At 37.5% G+C, this 22,075-nt stretch overlaps 4 protein-coding genes and 1 long non-coding RNA gene across 8 annotated transcripts; 4 read left to right on the top strand and 1 right to left on the bottom strand.

Annotated features, from left to right (window-relative positions):
* Positions 1-1,266: 1,266 nt before the first annotated feature.
* Positions 1,267-3,241, top strand: BNAC06G11010D. Of its 2 annotated transcripts, none has more exons than XM_013843330.3 (5): positions 1,267-1,610; positions 1,693-1,886; positions 1,977-2,289; positions 2,597-2,692; positions 2,821-3,241. In XM_013843330.3, exons 1-5 carry the CDS (start codon positions 1,515-1,517, stop codon positions 2,863-2,865), a joined length of 744 nt encoding a protein of 247 aa, XP_013698784.1. In that variant the 5' UTR covers positions 1,267-1,514; the 3' UTR covers positions 2,866-3,241. The 2 variants fall into 2 exon arrangements, with proteins under 2 accessions (XP_013698784.1, XP_013698783.1); XM_013843329.3 differs by having other exon boundaries at positions 1,286-1,610; positions 1,974-2,289.
* A 441-nt stretch (positions 3,242-3,682) lies between these two features.
* On the top strand, positions 3,683-5,429 carry LOC106402358 (E3 ubiquitin-protein ligase SIRP1). 3 transcript variants are annotated; one of them, XM_013843070.3, is made up of 2 exons: positions 3,683-3,928; positions 4,168-5,429. In XM_013843070.3, exon 2 carries the CDS (start codon positions 4,173-4,175, stop codon positions 5,202-5,204), a length of 1,032 nt encoding a protein of 343 aa, XP_013698524.2. In that variant the 5' UTR covers positions 3,683-3,928; positions 4,168-4,172; the 3' UTR covers positions 5,205-5,429. The 3 variants fall into 3 exon arrangements, with proteins under 3 accessions (XP_013698524.2, XP_013698525.2, XP_022560497.2); XM_013843071.3 differs by having other exon boundaries at positions 3,705-3,928; positions 4,115-5,429; XM_022704776.2 differs by having other exon boundaries at positions 3,705-3,961.
* Positions 5,430-13,957: 8,528 nt separating this feature from the next.
* On the bottom strand, positions 13,958-15,264 carry LOC125588852. Its single transcript, XR_007325038.1, has 2 exons — positions 14,470-15,264; positions 13,958-14,395 (listed from the first exon to the last, which is right to left on the bottom strand). It is a non-coding gene; the product is annotated as an uncharacterized LOC125588852 (long non-coding RNA).
* Positions 15,265-15,383: 119 nt separating this feature from the next.
* Positions 15,384-17,875, top strand: LOC106402668 (TATA-box-binding protein 2). The gene is made up of 10 exons (XM_013843447.3): positions 15,384-15,630; positions 15,996-16,075; positions 16,186-16,273; positions 16,494-16,565; positions 16,669-16,719; positions 16,851-16,895; positions 16,972-17,064; positions 17,154-17,255; positions 17,348-17,428; positions 17,523-17,875. Exons 2-9 carry the CDS (start codon positions 15,999-16,001, stop codon positions 17,420-17,422), a joined length of 603 nt encoding a protein of 200 aa, XP_013698901.1. The 5' UTR covers positions 15,384-15,630; positions 15,996-15,998; the 3' UTR covers positions 17,423-17,428; positions 17,523-17,875.
* A 612-nt stretch (positions 17,876-18,487) lies between these two features.
* LOC106405587 (ruBisCO large subunit-binding protein subunit beta, chloroplastic-like) lies at positions 18,488-22,025 on the top strand. The gene is made up of 15 exons (XM_013846117.3): positions 18,488-18,644; positions 19,021-19,243; positions 19,319-19,444; positions 19,527-19,664; positions 19,740-19,835; positions 19,924-20,166; positions 20,240-20,474; positions 20,559-20,728; positions 20,813-20,890; positions 20,979-21,050; positions 21,120-21,224; positions 21,305-21,397; positions 21,472-21,564; positions 21,652-21,775; positions 21,860-22,025. The coding sequence occupies exons 2-15, from the start codon at positions 19,028-19,030 to the stop codon at positions 21,871-21,873; spliced, it is 1,803 nt and encodes a 600-aa protein (XP_013701571.1). The 5' UTR covers positions 18,488-18,644; positions 19,021-19,027; the 3' UTR covers positions 21,874-22,025.
* The last annotated feature ends 50 nt before the right edge of the window (positions 22,026-22,075 follow it).

The following is a 22,075-nucleotide window of genomic DNA, read 5'->3' as shown; positions in this document are numbered from 1 at the left end:
GAATTTAGGATTTTACAGACGGCGTTAACGTCGGTATCGTTTTTTCTGCCATTTATTTTTTTATTTTTTTAACTAATTAAATATGACATTTTGGTTGATTATGAAAAGTGATGTGAATTTAATCATAGAAGGGTAACATAGACTACTTGAAATAGTAATACAATGCACAATATTCTATTTAGTTTTTTGGTTGATATTCTATTCAGCTCACAAGAATATACACAAAATAGTAATAGTATGAACATGCACTCTTCACACTTATCCATGTTACTCGGGAGTAACATAGACTACTTGAAATTAGCATAGAATGGAAACAACATGCCAAACACAAAGCCACACACTTTTGGTTTAATGTGTTTACAAATAGCAAATCAGACGAGGAACAGAAAATTACTTCAAATTCAGATTTCTCAAAGCTATTCCATTTGAAATCAGATAAAACAAACGAATTGAAAGTAAAATAGAATGAACAGTGGAATCCAAACACAAAAAAAGTTACTTCAGATTCAGAGATACTTGTTCCGGCGTTCTGGCGACTATCACAAAACGAATCTGACAAGCATCCCATTTTGTCAACGACATAGCCTTTGAAATTGGAAAGCGTTATTCGACCTTGCCTCTACGCCGTTGTCATGACCGTTGATTTCCGAATCGGTGAAGCCTTCCACTCCCATCACAAACATAGGCTGCACAAACGGTTTGGTCTTCCAAAAAACTTCTCTGAGAATTGAAATTGAAAAGTGGTATCAAACTTCTAATATAATTGAAATTTCCCCATAAATATATAAATAAATAGTTTCAAAAATATGATTTTTAAAAAAAAAAAAGTTTCAAATATAATTTTTGATTTCCAAAAAAAAAATTTATAAAAAAATTTAAAGTTGAAAAAATATAATTCGAAAACAAAATTTTTTTTATTTAAATAACAAGGGTATGAGAGTGTTTTGCCATTTAATAAAAAATATATTTTTAAAAATATCTCTTTATTGGTGGTAAACATGAATGTAGTAAACATGAAAATTTCCCTATAGAAATAGCTTTAAATGAAAAATGACTAAAAAAAGTTTTATTAAAAGGCAAAAATACATTTATATCGTAGGATTAACTTAGGGTTTAAAGTTAAGTGTGGAATTTTGAGAACAAGGTTACAAATTTAAAAAAATAAAAAAAAAAAATATGAAAAAAAATAAAAATAAAAATAAACTATTTTAATTTTCGCGATAAAAAATTTAAAATAGTTATGGGAGAGAATTGTTTTTTCGATTTAGAGAATTATAAACAAACTGAAAAGAGGAAGTGGGCCTAGTGAGAGCAGAGGAGTTATTCCAGTCCTTATTTTGATTTGATTTTAATTTCGTTTTAAGAGATACAGATTTGGTTACCAAGAGAAATTGTAATTTCTCGGGAGAGAATGATTTGATCATCTTCGATTCGATGGGATCCCGCCAACGCAAAACTCTTATCGACATAAGAAGCGTCGTAGATATTTATTTATGAAGGGGCGAGATTGATTGATGATGCTTTGTGGTTCTTTGCGAGATCGAATACAGCCTTGGCTTCGCGACTATGTTAAACTCCAATCTCTCGCCGTCATCCTCATCTACGCTCAGGTCACCCCTCTCTCTCTCTCTCTTCAAATCTGTTTTGATTGGGTCTCTATCTAGGGTTCATCGATCCGAGACTGTTATCCAGATTGGCTGCGCTCTGATTGGATCACTAGGGGCCTTATACAATGGAGTTTTGCTGATTAACTTGGTGATCGCGTTGTTTGCGCTTGTGGCAATCGAGAGCAATAGCCAAAGCCTCGGCCGCACCTACGCTGTTCTCCTCTTGTGCGCTCTTCTTCTCGATATCTCATGGTTCATCCTCTTCACCCAAGAGATTTGGTATGATGGTGAATCCTCTGTGATCTATGCTTTTACCCTTTGGAGACATTATTGTTCTGTTCAAATCATGCCTTTTGGTTGATGAAGCAGGAGCATTTCAGCTGAGACGTATGGGACCTTCTTCATATTTTCAGTGAAGCTGACCATGGCCATGGAGATGATTGGCTTCTTTGTGAGGCTCTCTTCCTCTCTCTTGTGGTTTCAGATTTATAGGCTTGGTGCTTCTATTGTCGAAACGGATTCTGATTTGCGGAACAGCTTCTTGAACCCGCCAACTCCTGCTATAGACAGGCAGCGTTCAGGTGCCGAAGAAATCTTGGGAGGTTCTATCTACGACCCTGCCTACTACGCCTCTCTTTTTGAAGAGGCCCAATCCAATTTGAGTTCACCCAACGCAACACAGGTGACTCTTGTTTGTCAAGCTTACCGCTTTTGTTGTCTCTTTCGAGTTTTTGTATATGGTCTTAGCTGTAGTAGTAGTGGATGCAATGCTTTATACTGGGTCTGGGATGATTCTTCTCTTCCTTTAGCTCTTTTTCCTTCTATGGTAGATGCAAACAAAGAGCAAGATCGCTTAGTAATGAATAACTTCCAGTTTTAAGATATACATCACACACACACACACACACTACATAGTGATAATAATGGTGAGCATTGAAGAAGTCACTCAGTCAATCCAATTCTTCTTTTTTTTTTGTGTCCTCTTGTAGGTGAATCATTATTCAGCTGAGAACAATGGATCACCATCTGCAGCAGAAGCCTCTCAGATTAAGTCTTCCATATCCAGATCATTGCATGCAATTGATGTTAGTCTCCCTTGATTCAACATTTTTTTTTTTATGTCTCTTGGTCATATTCCGTTGTCCTATTTCTGTTGCCTTTACTTCTGTTGTATCACACATAATAAGACAATTCTCGTTTCAATTCTGTGTAGGAAGAGAAAGGTTTGAAGCAACCGCCGGGGATGTCTTCATTATGAGCAAAACTCCATTCAAGAAAGGTGGTGCTATCTTAGCAAATTCTAAACAAACAAGTGTCTACTTTGCAGTAGCTGAGGCTTAGGATTTGAAGCAGGCGCGCAAGTAAGTGAGAGATTCATGACATACTCTGCGTGTTCTTACAAAGGACAAGAAGATTATATATGTTGACGACAAGTAAGCACCGTTTCTACTTAAGCTTTTTTTCATTATTTATTTTGTATGAAAACATTTATTTATTTGGGGATACGTGGTTAGAATAGTGTAAGAATCTACCTGATGCATCATGATGATTCTTTCCGGGTTTATCTTTTGTGTTGTAAATGGAGCTACTTTTGTTGTTTTATTTTGGGTTTCAATGGAGATAGTATAAAGATATATGGTGTCCTTGTGTGTTTGATATGAGTTTAGAGGGAGATGATCTTGAGAACAGAAAAAAAAAATACTTATAAAACTAGCTCGAATCTTGTGGATTGTTCATACGCATGAAGATTGTAGTTACATGTTGCGGAGACGTGATATGAGGGAGATTGTTGCATTGTAGTACATGGTGTGAAATCCGGTCCATGTGATGTTGTGAGGTTTTGGACATTTTTGAATCCGGTTAACATGGAAATGTTAGATGCGCTTTGGAGACTTGATCGAGTTTTCATAAATTGAACTTTGCCATAGTTCGGGTTTTCTACAACAAACTCTTGTGCATTGCGTCTCGAATTCTCACCGTGTAAAGCCCATAGAATAAATAAGATAAAGCCCAAGAGAAAGTCGAGCTAAAAAGCCTATATTAAAGTATTAAATAAACCCCAAAAATGTCATGGATTTTAATAAGTTTTTTAGAGAAAAAAGTCCGGCTGATTTAAAAATGATGTCGTAATCAGCAGAAAAAGAGAGAAACCGAGAAGGATCTGGAATCAGCACTCCTCCACACAAAACTTAAACCCCTTTGTCTCTCGTTTTCTTGCTTCTAATTTTCAAAATAATCAGAAATTGCTCCTTATATATTCTTTCGTCTCTGTGAGATTCACCTGCTGTTCTGTTGAAGAAGACTCGGAGTTTAAGAAAAAGGTGCTTACTTTCTTTCTTGCATTTATCGTTTTGGTTAGTATTTTATTTTTTTGTCATTTTAATCTCCGTGACTAGCCTGATTTGTTGTTCTTCCGTCTTTGTGAATAATACCAAAAAAAAAAAAAGTTGTTTTCTAAGATTAATTGTTGAGTTTGAGAAACGGGTTTTCATCGAGACTTGTTCTAGGGTTTGATGTTCCTTGTCGCTCATGGTAATCTTGTGACTATGAACATGAATAGAGGCCATGGAAGAAGCTGCTAGTGCAACGAGTTATTGGTGCCACATGTGTTCCCAAACTGTGAATGCGGTGATGATGGAAGACGAGATCAAATGCCCCTTTTGTCGAAGCGGCTTTGTTGAAGAGATGGATGAGGATCACCACTCTTCAGATCGGAGAGCAACAACAACCACTTCTTCTATCTGGGCTCCCATCTTGATGGAAATGATGAACAACTCTGCCACAAGGAACCAGACTGCTGAGTCTGTTGAGAATGAAAACGGAAACGGTAGGGACTTGGATTCCCAGCTTCAAGAAATTCTTAGGAGAAGGGGAAGACGTTCTTCTGTTTCCGTTGTGCAGTTGCTTCATGGTGTTCGAGCACTCCAACCTGAGAGTAGTAACAGAGATGCTGATGATGATGATAACAACCATCCCTCAAATGGAGAGAGAGGGCGCTTGATCGTCATCAGTCCGCATCATCAAATTATAGCCGTCCCACGCTCTCTTGTTACGGATTCTATGCCTGATGGTTCTTCTCTAAGCGACTATTTCATCGGTCCTGGATTCGAAGCGCTGCTCCAGCGTCTAGCAGAGAATGATCCCAACAGATATGGAACACCTCCAGCTCGTAAAGAAGATGTCGAGTCTTTGGCTACTGTCAAAATCCAAGAGCCTAGTCTGCAGTGTTCTGTGTGTTTGGATGATTTTGAGGTTGGGGCCGAAGCTAAACAGATGCCCTGCAAGCACAACTTCCATGCTGACTGCTTGCTCCCGTGGCTTGAGCTTCACAGTTCATGCCCTGTTTGTCGGTATCAGTTACCTACAGATGAGACCAAGACTACTGATTCAGCAACATATGACAACAATGGAGTTAATGAGTCTTCTTCTGCTACAAGCAGCAGCAGCCAGGGAACTGAGAACAGCGATGCAAACCGTCACGAAGGAGAAGGAGAAGAAGAGAACGATGATGGTAATAGGAACGCATTCTCGATCCCATGGCCGTTTAGCAGCTTGTTCTCGTCGTCGTCGTCTCAAGGCAGAAATTCATCGGATTGAAAAAGTGTTTCCTGTGGCAACAGAAGCTTTTGATATGATCATGGATGGGTTCAACCTTTAGCTGTGTTTTCTCTTTGACTGTAAATAAGCTTTCTCAGATTTGGTTCGAGTGTTACAATTTGAAAAACAAAAGTCTTACGAATTTGTGTTTTATGTTTTGTACCACCACACCACTGTAGTAGTCCATAGACTTTAAGAAACAGTGCAGTACCTTTGTTTAGTCAAGGATCGCGTTCCTGTGAAATAGTTTCGCTTACGCGTGAAGATTATTAGGTGGGGATTCACAAAAGCCAAGAGTATCACGTTTGTAAAACACAACAAAGGTGTGACTTTAACGAACCTGAAGTTTATATAGACCATCCCGATCTCCTTCTCTATATATATAGTATATACAATTTGTGTGAACTTATAACACTACTACCTCTCTCGGAGTAATCCTCAACCAAAAGAAAATAATGAATCGTTTGGCTTTATCATTAGTCGCTTTGATTCTTCTCTTACTCTCTGCCTTCAACAACACAACAATGGCGCGAACCTTGCTCAGTAAGTGACCTTCCTGATGAACTCTACAGTAACTATACCCATCTATATAATATTAAACAGATTTCATATTCAATTCATTTTATTTCTACAATTATCAAGGGGAAGGAGTACCTGCAAGTTTAAAAATTGATGTCTCAGAGAGTGTGTCGCCGCCAGCTCGTCAAAAATCACCTAAACCTCCTGGTCCTGGACAACAGCATCATTGATCTCTTCAAAGTTTTCTTTGACCTTCATGAACACCAAATAGTTGATCATCATAGTTATCGCTTATGTTGTAAAATCATATTATTGTACATGTTTATATCCAAACAATAAACATGAGAATTGAAAAATAAAGTATCTCCGGATACCCTAGCAAAATGATATATCATGTTTTGTCCGCATGTATATGCGAGCATAATCTTTTTATGAATATTTATTAACTTATGTTTTATTAATTCAAAAACCAGCATAATAAATTATTATTATAAAACTATGACCTCACTGATTTGACGTATGTTGGTGCATTGATGTTGGTGCATTGTTCACATGGAAGAACAAAAGAGAGGGTAACACGATAGGGAAGAAACTAGATAGGGCTTTGATAAATGGGACTTGGATGCATTAATACTCTAATTCTTATGCTAGGTGCAATAATGGGGAAGTTTTTGATCATGCTAGATGTATGGTATTATTTATCGGATATAAGAGAAGAAGTTAGGAGGCCGTTTAAGTTTTTCAACTTTTTGACAGATCGCGAGCAGTGCTACCTACTGTATAGTCATTATGGGATACGACAGAACCCTTATTCAACTCTAGAACTACTTTACGTTGATTTTATCACAAGTTGAAGTTCCTTAAGAAGGAGTTTGGAGCACTGAATAAGAATCACTTTGGAAACATTACAGAGAGAACAAAACATGCGTATGAGGCATTGTGCATCTCTTAAAATCAAGGTCCTACTAAATCCAACTCCCTCAAACTTTGTTGCGGCTGAGGAAATTTCAAACGTATGACACAAATTTGCTAGTATTGTAGGACGTTTCTTTCGGAAAAAGTCTTGTATCAGATGGCTTCAAGCATGAGATCATAACACTTTTTTCACATAGCAGTCCAGGCTAGAAACTCAAGGAATTCAATCAAAATTTTGATTAACGGGGATGGTGTGTCTCTTTCTTTGGCGCAGGACATTAAAAAAAGAAAATGTACAACATTTTTCAGAGATTTCTCCAGCAATATCAAGATGTTAGCGAGGAAATTTCAATTCCCTCTCTCCAGAATTTGTTGACCTTCAGATGGTCCGCTGTAATGGATGCAAGTTTAGTGGCATATGTCACTCCTCATGTGATATTTTCTACATTGCACTCCCTCCCTAATGAGGGATAAACTTCCTCGGAATATTTTCAAAATTAAAAAAAAAAATTATAAATTTATTTTTTTTAAATTGAAATTCGAAAATATAAAATTAAAATTGAAATAGAAAACATATTTAAAATACAAAAAATAATAAAATAGTTTTTATAAATAAAAAAAAATGTTTTATAAATACAAAATTAGTTTTAATAAATATGAAATCATCATTTTATAAATACAAAATAGTTTTTATAAATACAAAAAATAATAAAATAGTGTTTATAAATCAAAAAATGTTTTATAAATACAAAATTAGTTTATTAAATATAAATATTTTAATAGATATGAAATCATCTTTTTATAAATACAAAATAGTTTTAGTGTTTATAAATAAAAAAAAATATTTTATAAATACAAAATTAATTTTAAAATATGAAATCATCTTTTATAAATCCAAAAATAGAATTTATATACAAAGAACGGTTTGTATATTTAAAAATAGTTTTTATAAATAAAAAAATAAAAAAATAGTGTTTATAAATCAAAAAAATGTTTTATAAATACAAAATTAGTTTTAATAAATATAAATATTTTTATAAATATGAAATCATCTTTTATAAATCCAAAAATCGAATTTATATACAAAAAACATTTTGTAAAATCGAATTTATATAGAAAAAACGTTTTGTAAATACAAAAATAATGAACAATTTATAAAAAAAAGTTCTAAATCAATTCAACACAACCAAATCACAATTCTAAACCTATTACACAACAAATCACGATCCTACCCAATTACCCTAACAAAAATCTATCAAAAACCTTCTAAAATCATCAAATCTACTTAAAAACCTAACAAATAGGACCTAAGAGAGTGGGATAGGGTCCTTACATGATTTGTAAGGGAATGGAAAGGATTCGCCGGAGAGATCGTCGCGAGAGAAGGTGGAGAACGCCGGAAGGAGAGAGAGATCGCCGGAGAGGAAGAAGAGAGAAATGGGGAAGAAGATGCGTTCGAGTTTATAAAACCTTGGGTCCGACGGATATTTTCCGTCGGAATTCCCTCAGTATTTTCAATTTCAATTTTCCCGAAATATTTGGCGGCTTGTTTGCCCGGTTAAATGAAAATATTCCGAGGAAATTCCGACGGCCACTTAAATATCCGTCGGAATTTCCTCGGAATATTTTCATTAATTCGAGGAAAAAGAATATCCTGTGCATGTATTTCTATTAATTTATATTGTTCCGAGGAAATACCGAGGAACTAGTGTTTGGGGTTTCAAAACATCAATTTTTTTTGCCGTATTTCATTTCTTATACAATTGTAATGCATACCATTGAGGATTCTTTGTATAGATGAGCATAAACCATGAAATAACAAATTTCAAAACGAATTGTAAGTATTCCCTTTACCGTTCATTAAAGTGTATAAGTGTTTCTCTTATGTTGTGGGGATTTCGTTCATACAATCGGAAAAGTGTTTATTATAGGGTAAGGAACAAATTTTTGACTTCATAAAGAACGTAAGACACTTAATAAGGGTTATATAGGTGTTATTCAAACCGCAAAAACGTTGTTTTCGGTTTAAAAACCCTATTTCCTCGGAATTTCCTCGGAATATTCCGAGGGAATTCCGAGGAAACCCTTTTCTTCCTCGGAATTCCGTCTCCGAGGAAATTCCGAGGAACTAGTGTTTGGGGTTTCAAAACGTCAATTTTTTTTTTAAACGGATCGATCGATGGATATATGTCCAAAAACGCATCGATCGATCACTAAGATGGACCAAAGCGTAACAATGTGATCGATCGATGAGATTATCCCATCGATCGATCGAGGATATCAAGTGTTCCTCGGAATTTCCTCGGAATATTCCGAGGAAATTCCGAGGAACTAGTGTTTGGGGTTTCAAAATCTCGAATGTTTTTTTATAAACGGATCGATCGATGGATATATGTCCACAAACGCATCGATCGATCACTAAGATGGACCAAAGCGTAACAATGTGATCGATCGATGAGATTATCCCATCGATCGATCGAGGATATCAAGTGTTCCTCGGAATTTCCTCGGAATATTCCGAGGAAATTCCGAGGAACTAGTGTTTGGGGTTTCAAAATCTCGAATGTTTTTTTATAAACGGATCGATCGATGGATTTATGTCCAAAAACGCATCGATCGATCACTCAGATGGACCAAAGCGTAACAATGTGATCGATCGATGGGTATATGTCCAAAAACGCATCGATCGATCACTAGTTCGTCGGAATTTCCTCGGAAATATTCCGACGGATTTATGTTTCCTCGGAATTCCGTCGGTATATTCCGAGGAAATTCCTCGGAAAATTCCGAGGATTTCATTTTCCGTCGGAATGTCCGTCAGAATACCGCTGTTTTCTTGTAGTGCTAATCAGATTGATTTTGTCTAACAAAGATTATTTTTGGAGAATGTATTGCTTGCTTCTGATTTGGTCATTGGTTACCACAAGACATCTACATCTCCTCGTTGTGCTATTAAGTTTGACATTTCTGAAGCCTTTGACATAATTAGGTGGTCTTTTATCACATTCGTCTTGAAAGCCATGAATCTTCCCGATCAATTTATTCATTGGATCAGTGTTTGTATATATTTCACCGGCATCTTTCTCGGTAGCGGTTAATGGGAGTCTTGAGGGATTCTTTACGAGTGCAAGGGGGATCTGGCAAAGTTGCTCTCTCTCTCTCTCTCTCTCTCTCTCTCTCTCTCTCTCTCTCTCTCTCTCTCTCTATGTATATAGGATCATGAACAATGTTCTTTCCAAGCTTTTAAATGAGGCAGAAGCCAATGGAGAATTTGAGTACCATCCGCAGTGTCAAGGAGTGAATCTGACGTACTTGAGTTTTGCCACCGATGATATTTTAGTCTTCACGGATGGGTCCGTGGATTCGCTAGGATGGGGTCTTGGAAGTGATGAGTCGATTTGCTAGAATTTCTAGGTATAGGGGTGGGCATATCGGTTTAGTTTCGGGTTCGGTTTGGGTTCGGTTTGGTTTGGTTAATTTGGGTTTTATAAAACTCAACCCAATTAAAGCCAAAGTAGTTTTGGTTTGGGTTCGGTTTGGGTTTAGTTTGGTTCGGTTTGGTTTAGATTTAGTTTGGTTCTTTAAAATTCTATGAAACAAAAAACAATTTAAAACTCGATGACAAAACTCTTAACCACGTCAAAGGAAAAAATACATAATAAGCAAAGAGCAGACTATTTGTAATCTAATTAGCGTAACAAAGACCTTGTAAGCATTCCAAAACCTATTAACTAAAAGACTATTTGCATCTACCTTTTTATTTTTATTGATCCTATAATAACTTTGTTACATAATTTAGAGAATGAAAATTGGAGAAGATGAACAAAACGAGATGGCTACAATTTAGATGCTTATAGTTTTTAGGTTTTGTTTTCAGTACAATAATTAGGTATTAGAATTACTTGAATCATATTTGGACTTTTTTTAAAATATATGGAAGTTAAGAAAAAATAGAAAACGAAACTTTAACTAAAATTTACAATATGTTAACATATATATATTGGATTATTGGTTTGGTTCGGTTTGGTTTGGTTTTGGTTTGGTTCTGGTTTGGTTCGGTTTGAACCCAAACCAAACCAAACCATTCGGGTTGAGTAAAATATGAACCAATTGGGTTATGTAAAGAGCACGGTTTGGTTTGGATCGGTTTAACTTCGGTTGGTTCGGTTTGGATCGGTTCGGTTAGGGTTTTTTGCTCGGTCGTGACCATCTTCCCTATCTCACTCCGTATCCACATGGACGGGGTCAAACATGGTAATTAAACGTTTTTTTTTTCATTAAAATTTGATTCATTATTAATAATTTGTTTTTTTATTACATTCAACCGATCTGGGAACGGGATCAGCGCATGGATCAACCGTATGATGTACTCGGCCCTCGACAAGGGACATCCGACTTTCACTGACTTCCCTGCCGAGAAGCAGCATATGTGGTTTCGTCAGTTTGCGGTAACTATTCTAATTTTTTACTTATATTTTTAATCTTTAATATAAATTTTCTACTAATTGTGTTTTTTTTTCAGCAAGAATTCAACTGGAATTCCGATGAGACGCTCTTTATCTATTACCACTTGTCCATAAAGTTATGGACAAATATGGGAAGCAGATCCACGAGTGGAAGAAGAAGTGGGAAATCAACAAGGTTGTTTTTATTTTATTAAACAATTTTTAAATTTATTAAACTATTTTTTTATTTATTAAACTATTTTCTTTTTTTTTATTAAAAGGTCCCAAAGTCGATAAACAACACGGTCTAAACGGAGTTGTGTGCGCATTGGGATAAGGAAGAGACGAAATAAACTTCTTCCACCAACTCCACCAACCGCAGGAGCGACCGTAAAGGGAACGACATCTTCAAGCATAACTTGAGTGCTCAATCTATTGCCACTCTGGGGGATCGCATGGTAAGTTCAGCCGCTTTTTCTTCAATTATTTAAGTTTTGAAATTTTATTTTTTGTGCATTTCTTCTAATTTATAATGTTTGTTTAATTTATGTTTTTTTCAAGGCGGAAGAAAATGAAGGCGAGCCGGTTGATGATCTCGCCCTAATGAAGAGGGCGTATACCAACAAGAAGACCGACCAGATTGATAACGGTCTTGTGAGGGAAGTGGTCACCCTGGTCCAAACTCAGGTGCAAGACGAAGTGTCTCAGCTTCAAAACGAGGATGACGATTCGACGACTTCAACCAACTTGTCCCGGTTTCGAATCAACGAAATCGTTGAATCGGTAAGTTTTTTTTTTAAAAGTTCAATTCATTTATTTCTTGATTTTTATTTTATCATCTTTTTATATTATTTAAATTTGGCTATTTTCTATTTCAGTCGGTTCCAAAGAAGAAGGGACGTTTGTTCGGTTTGGGTTGTCGCACCCGGTCGGTTCCTCCTTCTTCTGCACCACCGCCCTTTGTTGATCCAGAAGTACTTACGGCTCAGTTGAAGGACAAAGATGATCGTATATCTTTTTTGGAGACCCAGATGGCGGCTCAACAGGCGGGCTATGAGGCACAGAAGAGGTTGAACCAGCAAATGATGGAGATGATGCAGAGGATGTACCCGAACGAGGTGTTCCCGAACGTGGATGACCTATAGTTTTTTTTCTTTTCAAAAACTCGGAATGTTTTACTTTTATTTGTACAACTTTGAATATTATCTAATATGTTTTTTTTCTATTTTAATTTTAATTTTATATTTTTGAATTTAAATTTCAAAAAATTTTATTTTTTTAAAAAAAATTAATTAATTTTGAAATTCTGAGGAAATGAACCTTCGGATATTTCCGACAAACGTCTCCTAGGAATTTTCCGAGGGAAAACTTCCTCGGAATATACCGACAGACATGTTCCTCGGAATTTTCCGAGGGCTCCGTTCCTTGGAAATTCCCGATGAAAGTTCCGAGGAACATTTCGTCGGAATTTCCGAGAATTAGACCATCGGAAATTCCATCGAAATATCCCGAGGAAGTTCTCCCTCGGTATATTCCGAGGACCTTTCCGACGAACTAATGGTCCTCGGAGTTTCCTCGGAATTCCGTCGGAAATTTCCGAGGGATTTCCGATGAAAAATAAATTTCCGAGGAGTTATTTCCGAGGACTTATTTCGTCGGTATGTCGTCGGAATAACGTAATTCCGACGACATACCGACGATTTTTTCCCTCGGTATGCGGCTTCGACATACCGACGATTTTTTCCCTCGGTATGCGGCTGTTTTCTTGTAGTGGCTGGATGGGGTCTTGGAAGTGATGAGTCGATTTGCTAGAATTTCTAGGTATATGATCGTGAAACATGTTACTTGAGGCAACACTAGACTTTTTAGGTATATGATCTTGACCACGGTTCAACCTTTAAGCTGTTTTTTTTTGTGTCTGTACATATATAAAGCTTCTCAGATTTGGTTGAACGATAGCTACTCGTAGAAAAACAAATGTTTTTATCATGCACTATGTTTTGAACAGTTCTTGGGAAAATTTTGTAAAAGTCAGCTTGTGGTGTTTGTTGCGCTTTGACTTTAATTAACAGTGAAGTGCCTTGTTTAGTCAACGATCACGTTTACGCGTGAAGATTAGATTAGTTGGAAATTCTTAAAAAGCTTGTGTAAAAATAACAAAAGGTGCGGCTTTAACGAACTTGAAATTTTTTATATACCAAATGTTTCTTCATCTCCACATTCTCTATATATATAAGTATAGAACTTACAGCGCTACTACCTCTCTCAGAGTAGTCTTAACCAAAAGAATAAGCAAGCAAAGGGGATGAATCGTCAGGTTTTATCAATAGTCGCTTTGATTCTTCTCTTACTCTCTGCGTTCAACAGCACAACAATGGCCCGAACCTTGCCGAGTAAGTGTCTGCTTTCATTCTTCTCTCAAACAGATATCAAATTCAATGTTGTCGTATCTCATTTTGTTTTTGTTTACTTTTTGGGTTTGTTTTACAATTATCAAGGGGAAGGAATATCTGCAAGTATAAAAGTGGGGGTCTCAGGGAGTGTATCGCGCCAAGCTCGTAAAAAGGGACCTGGAGCTCCTGGAAAACATAATCGCTGATCTCCTTAACGTTTCCATAAACCTATATATTCGTAGTTAATCATAGAGTGATTTACTCTAAGAGACACATTTGTGTCTTTTGCTACACTAAGAGACACTTGTTTACTAATATACCATTAGATTTGTCTCAATGAAAGAAGAAGGTAGTGGGATGTTTAGTTCACGTGTGACTAAACGAGAAGGTCTCCAAGTTGTAAATGAATTGAGCTAGTTTTGATTTTAAAATTATTTTTGGTTATTTTTTATTATCTTAATCCAAAAACTAAAAAAAAAAATTAACAATTCTTTTCTCTATATCAAATACCAAAACTGTTATAATCTAAACAAACAACCAGTCATAACAGTCTCAAACCCAAATCTAATTACCAAACACCGACTTCTTTCGTACCCTCCGCCTTCACCACCTCTGTATCACCAAGATCTCACATATTTCACCTCCACCGTATTCACCACCACCTCCTCCTCTCTAATAGCAACCTCCACAACCACTATACCACCCTCACGTCTTCCACATACGTATCCACATCCACCACTACGGCATCCATCACCACGGCATCCACCACCATGGCATAAACCACCACCTCCTCCCTCGAGTAGCCACCTCCACCACTGTATTCACCCTCACCACATCCACCACCACCTCCTCTTTATCGTCAGCTTTATCAACTTTATCTTCTCCATCATCACCTCTCTCTCCTCCAACTCCATTGTCACTGTATTCATCCTCACGTCATTTTGAAATCATTCAATCTAAGCTTAAAAATCTGACAAGAAACTAACTTGTCACCTGAATCAACTCTCCTAGTTACGAGACCCAAGTCTTGGCCTTTAGATCAATCAATAACAGCCTCGGAGAGGGTCAGATCCCTGCTCGCACCACAGGCTTCACCGTTGGCAAGTGATTCACTTGGAGGGGAAACGAATTTGGATTTATTTTCTCCGGTAACAATCGGCGTCGGCTTTGAGACTGTCTCACAGAGGATGACGACCTGAGTTGCGTCACCACCATCATCAACAATCAGATCTGGACCACCACCTGAACCCGAGTCAAAGAGCATGCTCTGTGCACCACCAGTACTCCTGGAGAACCGTCTGACTTCAGTGCCAAAGGTGTTAAGAGTTTCGACGGCGATTTGGATGGTTATGTGGAGAGACTCAGACCTTGTATTCACGGCCACTCGGGATGAAAAATAGATAGGGTTGATTAATCAAATGAATTGTTAGGAATGTTCTCAATTTGATTGAGAGAAACAAGAGGGTGAAAGATAATTTCGAAAGAAGGATTTACCATTTTTTTTGGTAATTGGAGTCGAAAGGAAAAAAGGGTTTGTATCTAGTTAAGGGGCATTAATGTATTTCTCTCGTTAGGAAGTGTGTGGCTAATTTCTTCTTAATCATAGTTACTATGTTTTATGGTCGTGTTTATTACATAACCACGCTCTAGTTTGATCAATTGTACAGTGTCCGAAGCGGATTTGATTATTTTAACCAAAATACATATTGCAATTAAAGTAAAGAATACACGCACGAGCACTAATACGTGGCGGACAAAGAGTGGTCGTTGACATATATCTCCAGCAAAGACAGTAATGTTAGGTCTATCCACTTGATTTTCCAGAACTACCCTCGTTCTACATAATGAGGGAGGGGTAGTTTAGGAAACTATATATAGGCACCAACAAAGAAGTCCATAAGCTCCTCATCAGATCCAAAACGCGACCATCTCATAACAAATCTCATCCCCAAGAGGCCTCTAGAGAGAAGGAGCGATATAGAAAACGAGTCTCTTCCTTTATAAATCCCATTTTACAAATCTCTTTTCCCTCCCCAAATCTCCTCTTCTTCTGTATATATATAAAGCCTACTCCTTTTTCAAATCTCTCTCTTCTAATCATTTGGGGCTAACGAAACCCTAGATTTGTGATTCCGAACTGCAAACTAGCGAAAGGTCTGATTCTGTTTCTTACCCTTTGTTTCTAATGGGTTCAATTACTCGGATCTGGTTTCAGTTTCGTCCTACCCTTTTAGGCTGTCGTTTCGAATTGGATCTCATAATTCTTTCGATTAGTTTCATACCTCTGTTAACAAAAGCGCGGTCCGTGTCTGATTGTGAAACAATTGTATAAGCTCTATGCTCGTAAAATTCAGTAATCAAAACCCTTTTTTATTACAACCTGTTTTGGTCAATGAATTCGACTTAAATCATCTGTTGCCCCGTGTATGTTTGTCGGCTTAGATCCACATGAGTTGTTTCAGTTATACGGTCTGTGTCGAGATCTCTAGCTGATTTTTTTATGTGTTTGTTTGTGTTAGAGAATGGCTGAACAAGGAATGGAAGGGAGCCAGCCAGTTGACCTTAGCAAGCATCCTTCAGGGATCGTTCCAACTCTTCAGTGAGTTCTCTCTCTCTCTCTTGTTCTTTTTTTTTTAGATTCTTGAGTTTGTGCTTTTTGTGAAATGACAAGATTTTTTAAAAGCTTTTTGTCTTGTTTGTGTGTTTCAGAAACATTGTATCGACAGTGAACTTGGACTGCAAGCTTGATCTTAAAGCCATTGCTTTGCAGGCTCGTAATGCTGAATATAACCCCAAGGTTTTTGTTTTACTAACCTATCACTTTGATTAGACCTGAATTAAAAAAAAAAGTGTTTTAAGAGCCATTAGTATTAATATTCAGCGTTAACACTTATGTCAGGGTTGGTTTTTTGTTTTTTTTTTCTCTGAACCTGATTGGCCGGCAATATGATGTTTAAACTAATTTTGTTTGTATTTTTCTGGATTTAGTTTAATGTTCTGTGTGTTTCATGTTACAGCGTTTTGCTGCGGTAATCATGAGGATAAGAGAGCCAAAGACCACAGCGTTGATCTTTGCGTCTGGGAAAATGGTATGTTATATCGTCTTTACAGCATATTTGTTCACCTTTTTCTTATATTGATCGATCTACCCTGTTCTCGTTTTAACGCGGCTTCTATGTTGTCTTATTTCAGGTGTGTACTGGAGCTAAGAGTGAACATCTTTCGAAGCTGGCTGCGAGAAAGGTAAAACCAGCTCCTCTTACTACTTTCTGATTTTCTTTCTTCCGGGGACACTGTAGTCAGAAGCTTGATAGAGTTTCAGTAGGTGTTTTTTATTATGTTAAAAGAAAAAAAAAACCTTTTTTATTGTTCAGTACGCTCGGATTGTTCAAAAGCTTGGCTTTCCTGCAAAGTTTAAGGTATTCAAATATCTATCTCTGACATTCCGAGCAGCAATTTGTTTGGTTTTCATTGTAACGAAATTGCTGTTTGCAGGATTTCAAGATACAGAACATTGTAGGGTCTTGTGATGTCAAATTCCCCATCAGGCTTGAAGGTCTTGCATACTCTCACAGTGCTTTCTCAAGTGTAAGTGATGACTGATAACCTCAAGTATTGTAGTTGTAAGATGGAGATAATAATGTCTGATCTGATGATTCGCGTCTCTCTCTCTCCAGTACGAGCCTGAACTATTCCCAGGACTGATATATAGGATGAAACAACCAAAGATTGTACTCCTTATTTTTGTGTCTGGAAAGATTGTTATAACCGGAGCCAAGGTAAAATAAATAATCTTACTTTCTCCTCAGTATGATTTAAACACATTTTGTTATGAAACTACTTGGGGTCATCTGATGAAAATCACTATCAGATGAGAGAAGAGACTTACACCGCCTTTGAGAATATCTACCCAGTTCTTACAGAATTCAGGAAAATCCAGCAATAATACTATGTGAGTCTCCAACCTCTCTCTTTGTATTCTTTTTTGTATACCTCTTAAACTAATCAATGGTTTGATTGACTATATGGTCCTTTGATACAAGCAGAGCCTATATATGAGAAGAAACAAAAAAGCATGTTCACCTTTGGGTTGTCAAGAACTAGAGATCTCAGGGTGGAAAAGCTATGGGTGAGGTTATCCTCTTTCAACAAGGACTTGGTTTGATGCAGATTGAAAAGCAAAAACTGTAAATACCGAAAGGAGATGCCAATAGAGAATCTCTCTTGTTTTTTTTTTCTTGTTCTCTCTGTTTCTTCCACGTATCTTGTTTCTTGTAATGTTTGTTTAAGTGAGTAATACCATAGTAACTTAGAACCTCTCTGCTAACCATCTGTAATAAGACACCTAGACTTTGTAATAAACTCCTTTTAAGCCGATTTGCGGCTTTGGTTTCTTAAATGTTGCGAGTATCATAGATCATTTTAACGATTATTTGTTAGCTTTTAATCACAGATGGTGTTAGGCAAATTAATTGCTTATTAGTTTATCAACAAACACTTAGTACAGTGTTTTTTTTTTGTAACACTTTTTTTGTAACACAACACTTAGTACAGTGTAAATAGACAAACTATAGTTCTTTTTGTGAAGAAACAGATAGAACGGGTAGTACTTGAAAGTCGACTTGATTGCGTCCAATGTCTGCATCAAACGTGAAAAGAAAACACATGATTTGCTAAGAAAATGGGGTTTTTGGACCAAGATGATGATGAGTGACATGAACTTGCCTTGTTCTTGGTGGGCGGGCATGTAGAATGGTTCAAAATACAAGAGGGAATGGAGTGTCCAGACCACAAACTCTGCTTACTGGAGCTTCTAGCTGCATACCAAACGGTAGTTAAAAAACACTTGAGAGAGTTAATCTCTTGCAAGAGAGAGAGTGAAAGAGAGCAAAGATTTGTTGTTGTATCCGAGATGGGCCAAGAATTAAGGCCCAAATTGAAGCAAAGGCCAGGGAAATAGATCCAGGATACGATTACCAATCTGGAGCGTTGAATCCAACGGCCACGATTAACTCAAAAGCTTGAAGAGCTAAAGGGAACTTTAAAAGGGCATCTTCCAAGCGAGCGAGAATAAAGAGATAAACCTACCACTTCCCTTACAATTTTCTTATCCGGAAAAACCCTTCCGGTGAAGAACCTCCTCCGCTGCTTCGCTCCTTCACTTCTCTGTTCGTTCCTTTTCTTCCTTACCATTGATAATCATTTGAGCTTCTCTGCATTTTCAGTGGCTCAGTTTATGTTTGGTGTTGTTATGTTGGATGAGAATTTGCTGTAACCTTTTTAAAACTCTTTTCCGTAAAGTAGTAATTCATTTCCCTAACGTTTTTTGGGTGTTTCATTGATATAAAAATGATTGTTTCCTTAGTGTTTTTAGTGAGCTTTGCTTTGAAATGTGTGTTGCCTGCCTTTCTTCTTCTTTTCAGACATTGTTGCGAGTTTTCATCCAGTTTAGCTTTATTTTGACTATGTTAACCAAATATTGACGAAAATAAGATATTTTTTTTTCTTTCATATCTTTGAAATGTTATCTTACTGTGTTTTTAGTGACAAAATGGCGTCAACTTTCACTGCAACGTCTTCCATTGGTTCAATGGTTGCTCCAAATGGTCACAAATCTGATAAGAAACTTATGAACAAGTTGTCTTCAAGCTCGTTCGGAAGGAGGCAGAACGTGTGCCCCAGGCTCAGAAGATCCAGTCCTGCAATTGTATGCGCAGCCAAGGAGTTGCATTTTAACAAAGACGGCACTACCATTAGGAAACTTCAAGTGAGTATCTGCTTTACATTCTGTCAACTGAAACTTTACTGCTGCCGCTAAATGTCTTTGGTTTGTGATTACTAGGCTGGTGTCAACAAGCTTGCAGACCTTGTTGGTGTGACACTTGGACCTAAAGGGAGAAACGTTGTTCTTGAGAGCAAGTATGGATCTCCAAGAATTGTTAATGATGGTGTGACCGTTGCAAGGGAGGTATGGAATCGTTACCCCCTCTGATAGTGACATATATATTTTTATTGAAAAGACTTTTCTGACTCCGAACTTTCTTATTTAGGTTGAGTTGGAAGATCCAGTTGAGAACATTGGTGCTAAGCTAGTCAGGCAAGCAGCTGCCAAGACCAATGACCTGGCCGGTGATGGTACCACAACATCTGTGGTTCTTGCTCAAGGTTTTATTGCTGAGGGTGTCAAGGTATGCCTAATCTTCTTCTTTCAGCTTTCTCTGGCGAAACTCAAAAATGACAGTGATGTTAATCTTATCATTCAGGTGGTGGCTGCTGGTGCCAACCCTGTTTTGATCACTAGAGGCATTGAGAAGACAGCAAAGGCTTTGGTTGCCGAGCTCAAGAAAATGTCCAAGGAGGTTACACATTTTATACATATCTTTCTTTCATTTACTATGTGAAGAGTCAAAACTATGATCACTTAAAAGTAAGACATGTCTGATGTAGGTTGAAGACAGTGAACTTGCAGATGTGGCAGCTGTTAGTGCGGGTAACAACGAAGAGATTGGAAGTATGATTGCTGAAGCAATGAGCAGAGTTGGCAGGAAGGGTGTGGTGACACTTGAGGAGGGTAAAAGTGCTGAGAACGCACTCTACGTGGTGGAAGGAATGCAATTTGACCGCGGTTACATCTCCCCTTACTTTGTGACAGACAGTGAGAAAATGTCAGTTGAGTTCGACAACTGTAAGGTAACTGTGTTTCCTAACTCTGACCTCACTCCATCAGATGAATGTTCTAATGAATTGTTTGTTTTGACTGCAGCTGCTTCTTGTTGACAAGAAAATCACCAATGCAAGGGATCTCGTTGGTGTTTTGGAGGATGCCATTAGAGGAGGATACCCAATTCTAATTATTGCAGAAGACATTGAGCAGGAGGCTTTAGCGACCCTTGTGGTTAACAAGCTTAGAGGTACACTGAAGATTGCAGCTCTCAGAGCTCCAGGATTTGGAGAGCGCAAGAGCCAATACCTTGACGATATTGCCATTCTCACTGGAGGTAACTTGCTCACCCCTTATGTTTAAAAGCATAATCGTTGTGGTCTTAATCTTGTCCTCTCTTTTTTTCTTTCTGCGCTTGCAGCAACTGTGATTCGTGAGGAAGTTGGTCTTTCACTGGACAAAGCTGGAAAAGAGGTTCTTGGACATGCCGCAAAGGTCGTCCTCACTAAAGAGACTTCGACCATTGTGGGTGATGGGAGCACACAGGACGCAGTGCAAAAGCGTGTTACACAAATTAAGAACCTTATAGAGGTACCGACGTGTAATAGATTTATCTGATCTCTACTTATTTTTGTCGACAGTGTACTTATAGTATATGCTTCTTGGTTTGTGCAGCAAGCAGAGCAAGATTATGAGAAGGAAAAACTGAATGAGAGAATTGCAAAGCTCTCCGGTGGAGTTGCTGTGATTCAGGTTCATACAAACCCCAATAGTATTCTTTAATATAACAAAAGAGTATGTTCGAGAGATATTAATTAAAGGTCTTATGTATTGGTAAAAGGTCGGAGCACAAACTGAGACAGAACTCAAAGAGAAGAAACTGAGAGTTGAAGATGCTCTTAATGCTACAAAGGTGATCTTTTATTGCTGAGGTTTAAAAAGCATACTCGTGAACTATACTGATATGATTGATATTTGTCAGGCTGCTGTTGAGGAAGGTATTGTAGTTGGTGGTGGTTGTACTCTGCTTCGGCTTGCTTCCAAGGTTGATGCCATTAAAGCCGCACTTGAAAATGATGAAGAAAAGGTAAATTCATCAAAGCTTTCAGTTTCTTATTAAGAAACACTTCATGTCTGCTTCTAACTTCCCTGATTCCCTTACTTCAGGTTGGTGCGGATATAGTGAAAAGAGCACTGAGTTACCCTTTGAAACTGATTGCCAAGAATGCTGGAGTCAATGGAAGCGTAGTTAGCGAGAAGGTAGTTTAACAGACAACCTTCACACACACTTTAAAGCAGATGCTTGAATAGCTGTCTTTTTATTCATTTGTCAGGTGCTTTCTAACGAGAACGTGAAATACGGTTACAATGCTGCAACCGGCAAGTACGAGGATTTAATGGCTGCAGGAATCATTGATCCAACAAAGGTCAGTTTTTTTTTCTGCATACATAAACTGTCTCCACTAGCTAATTTGGTCATCAGAGAACCTGAATGTGCTTTTGTCTGGATATAGGTTGTGAGGTGTTGTTTGGAACACGCAGCTTCGGTTGCAAAGACATTCTTGATGTCAGACTGTGTTGTTGTTGAGATCAAGGAACCTGAGCCAGTTCCCGTAGGCAACCCAATGGACAACTCAGGTTTGTTAAGACATTCATATACTGTGAAATCCACCAAACAATTCATAGTCCCATCACTGATTATATTTACTACTATTATTACAGGATATGGATACTGAGGAGAGAGGGGAACAAAGTAACTCTGCCGGAAGTTGATTGCTTTTAGCTTGTAATAGATGAGAGCTAAGTGTAATGGTCTTGAACCAAGAGAATGTGATTTGTGTACTGAAATTTTGAATCAATCTTATGAATAAAATCATGATTCCTTAAATGTTTGGAAATTATTTTACCCTGAGATCATGTTGTCTACAACTAATGCAT

The sequence above is a fragment of the Brassica napus genome, chromosome C6 (assembly GCF_020379485.1).
Source record: "Brassica napus cultivar Da-Ae chromosome C6, Da-Ae, whole genome shotgun sequence".
Lineage (NCBI taxonomy): Eukaryota > Viridiplantae > Streptophyta > Magnoliopsida > Brassicales > Brassicaceae > Brassica > Brassica napus.
This window is presented reverse-complemented; position numbering and strand designations above follow the sequence as displayed.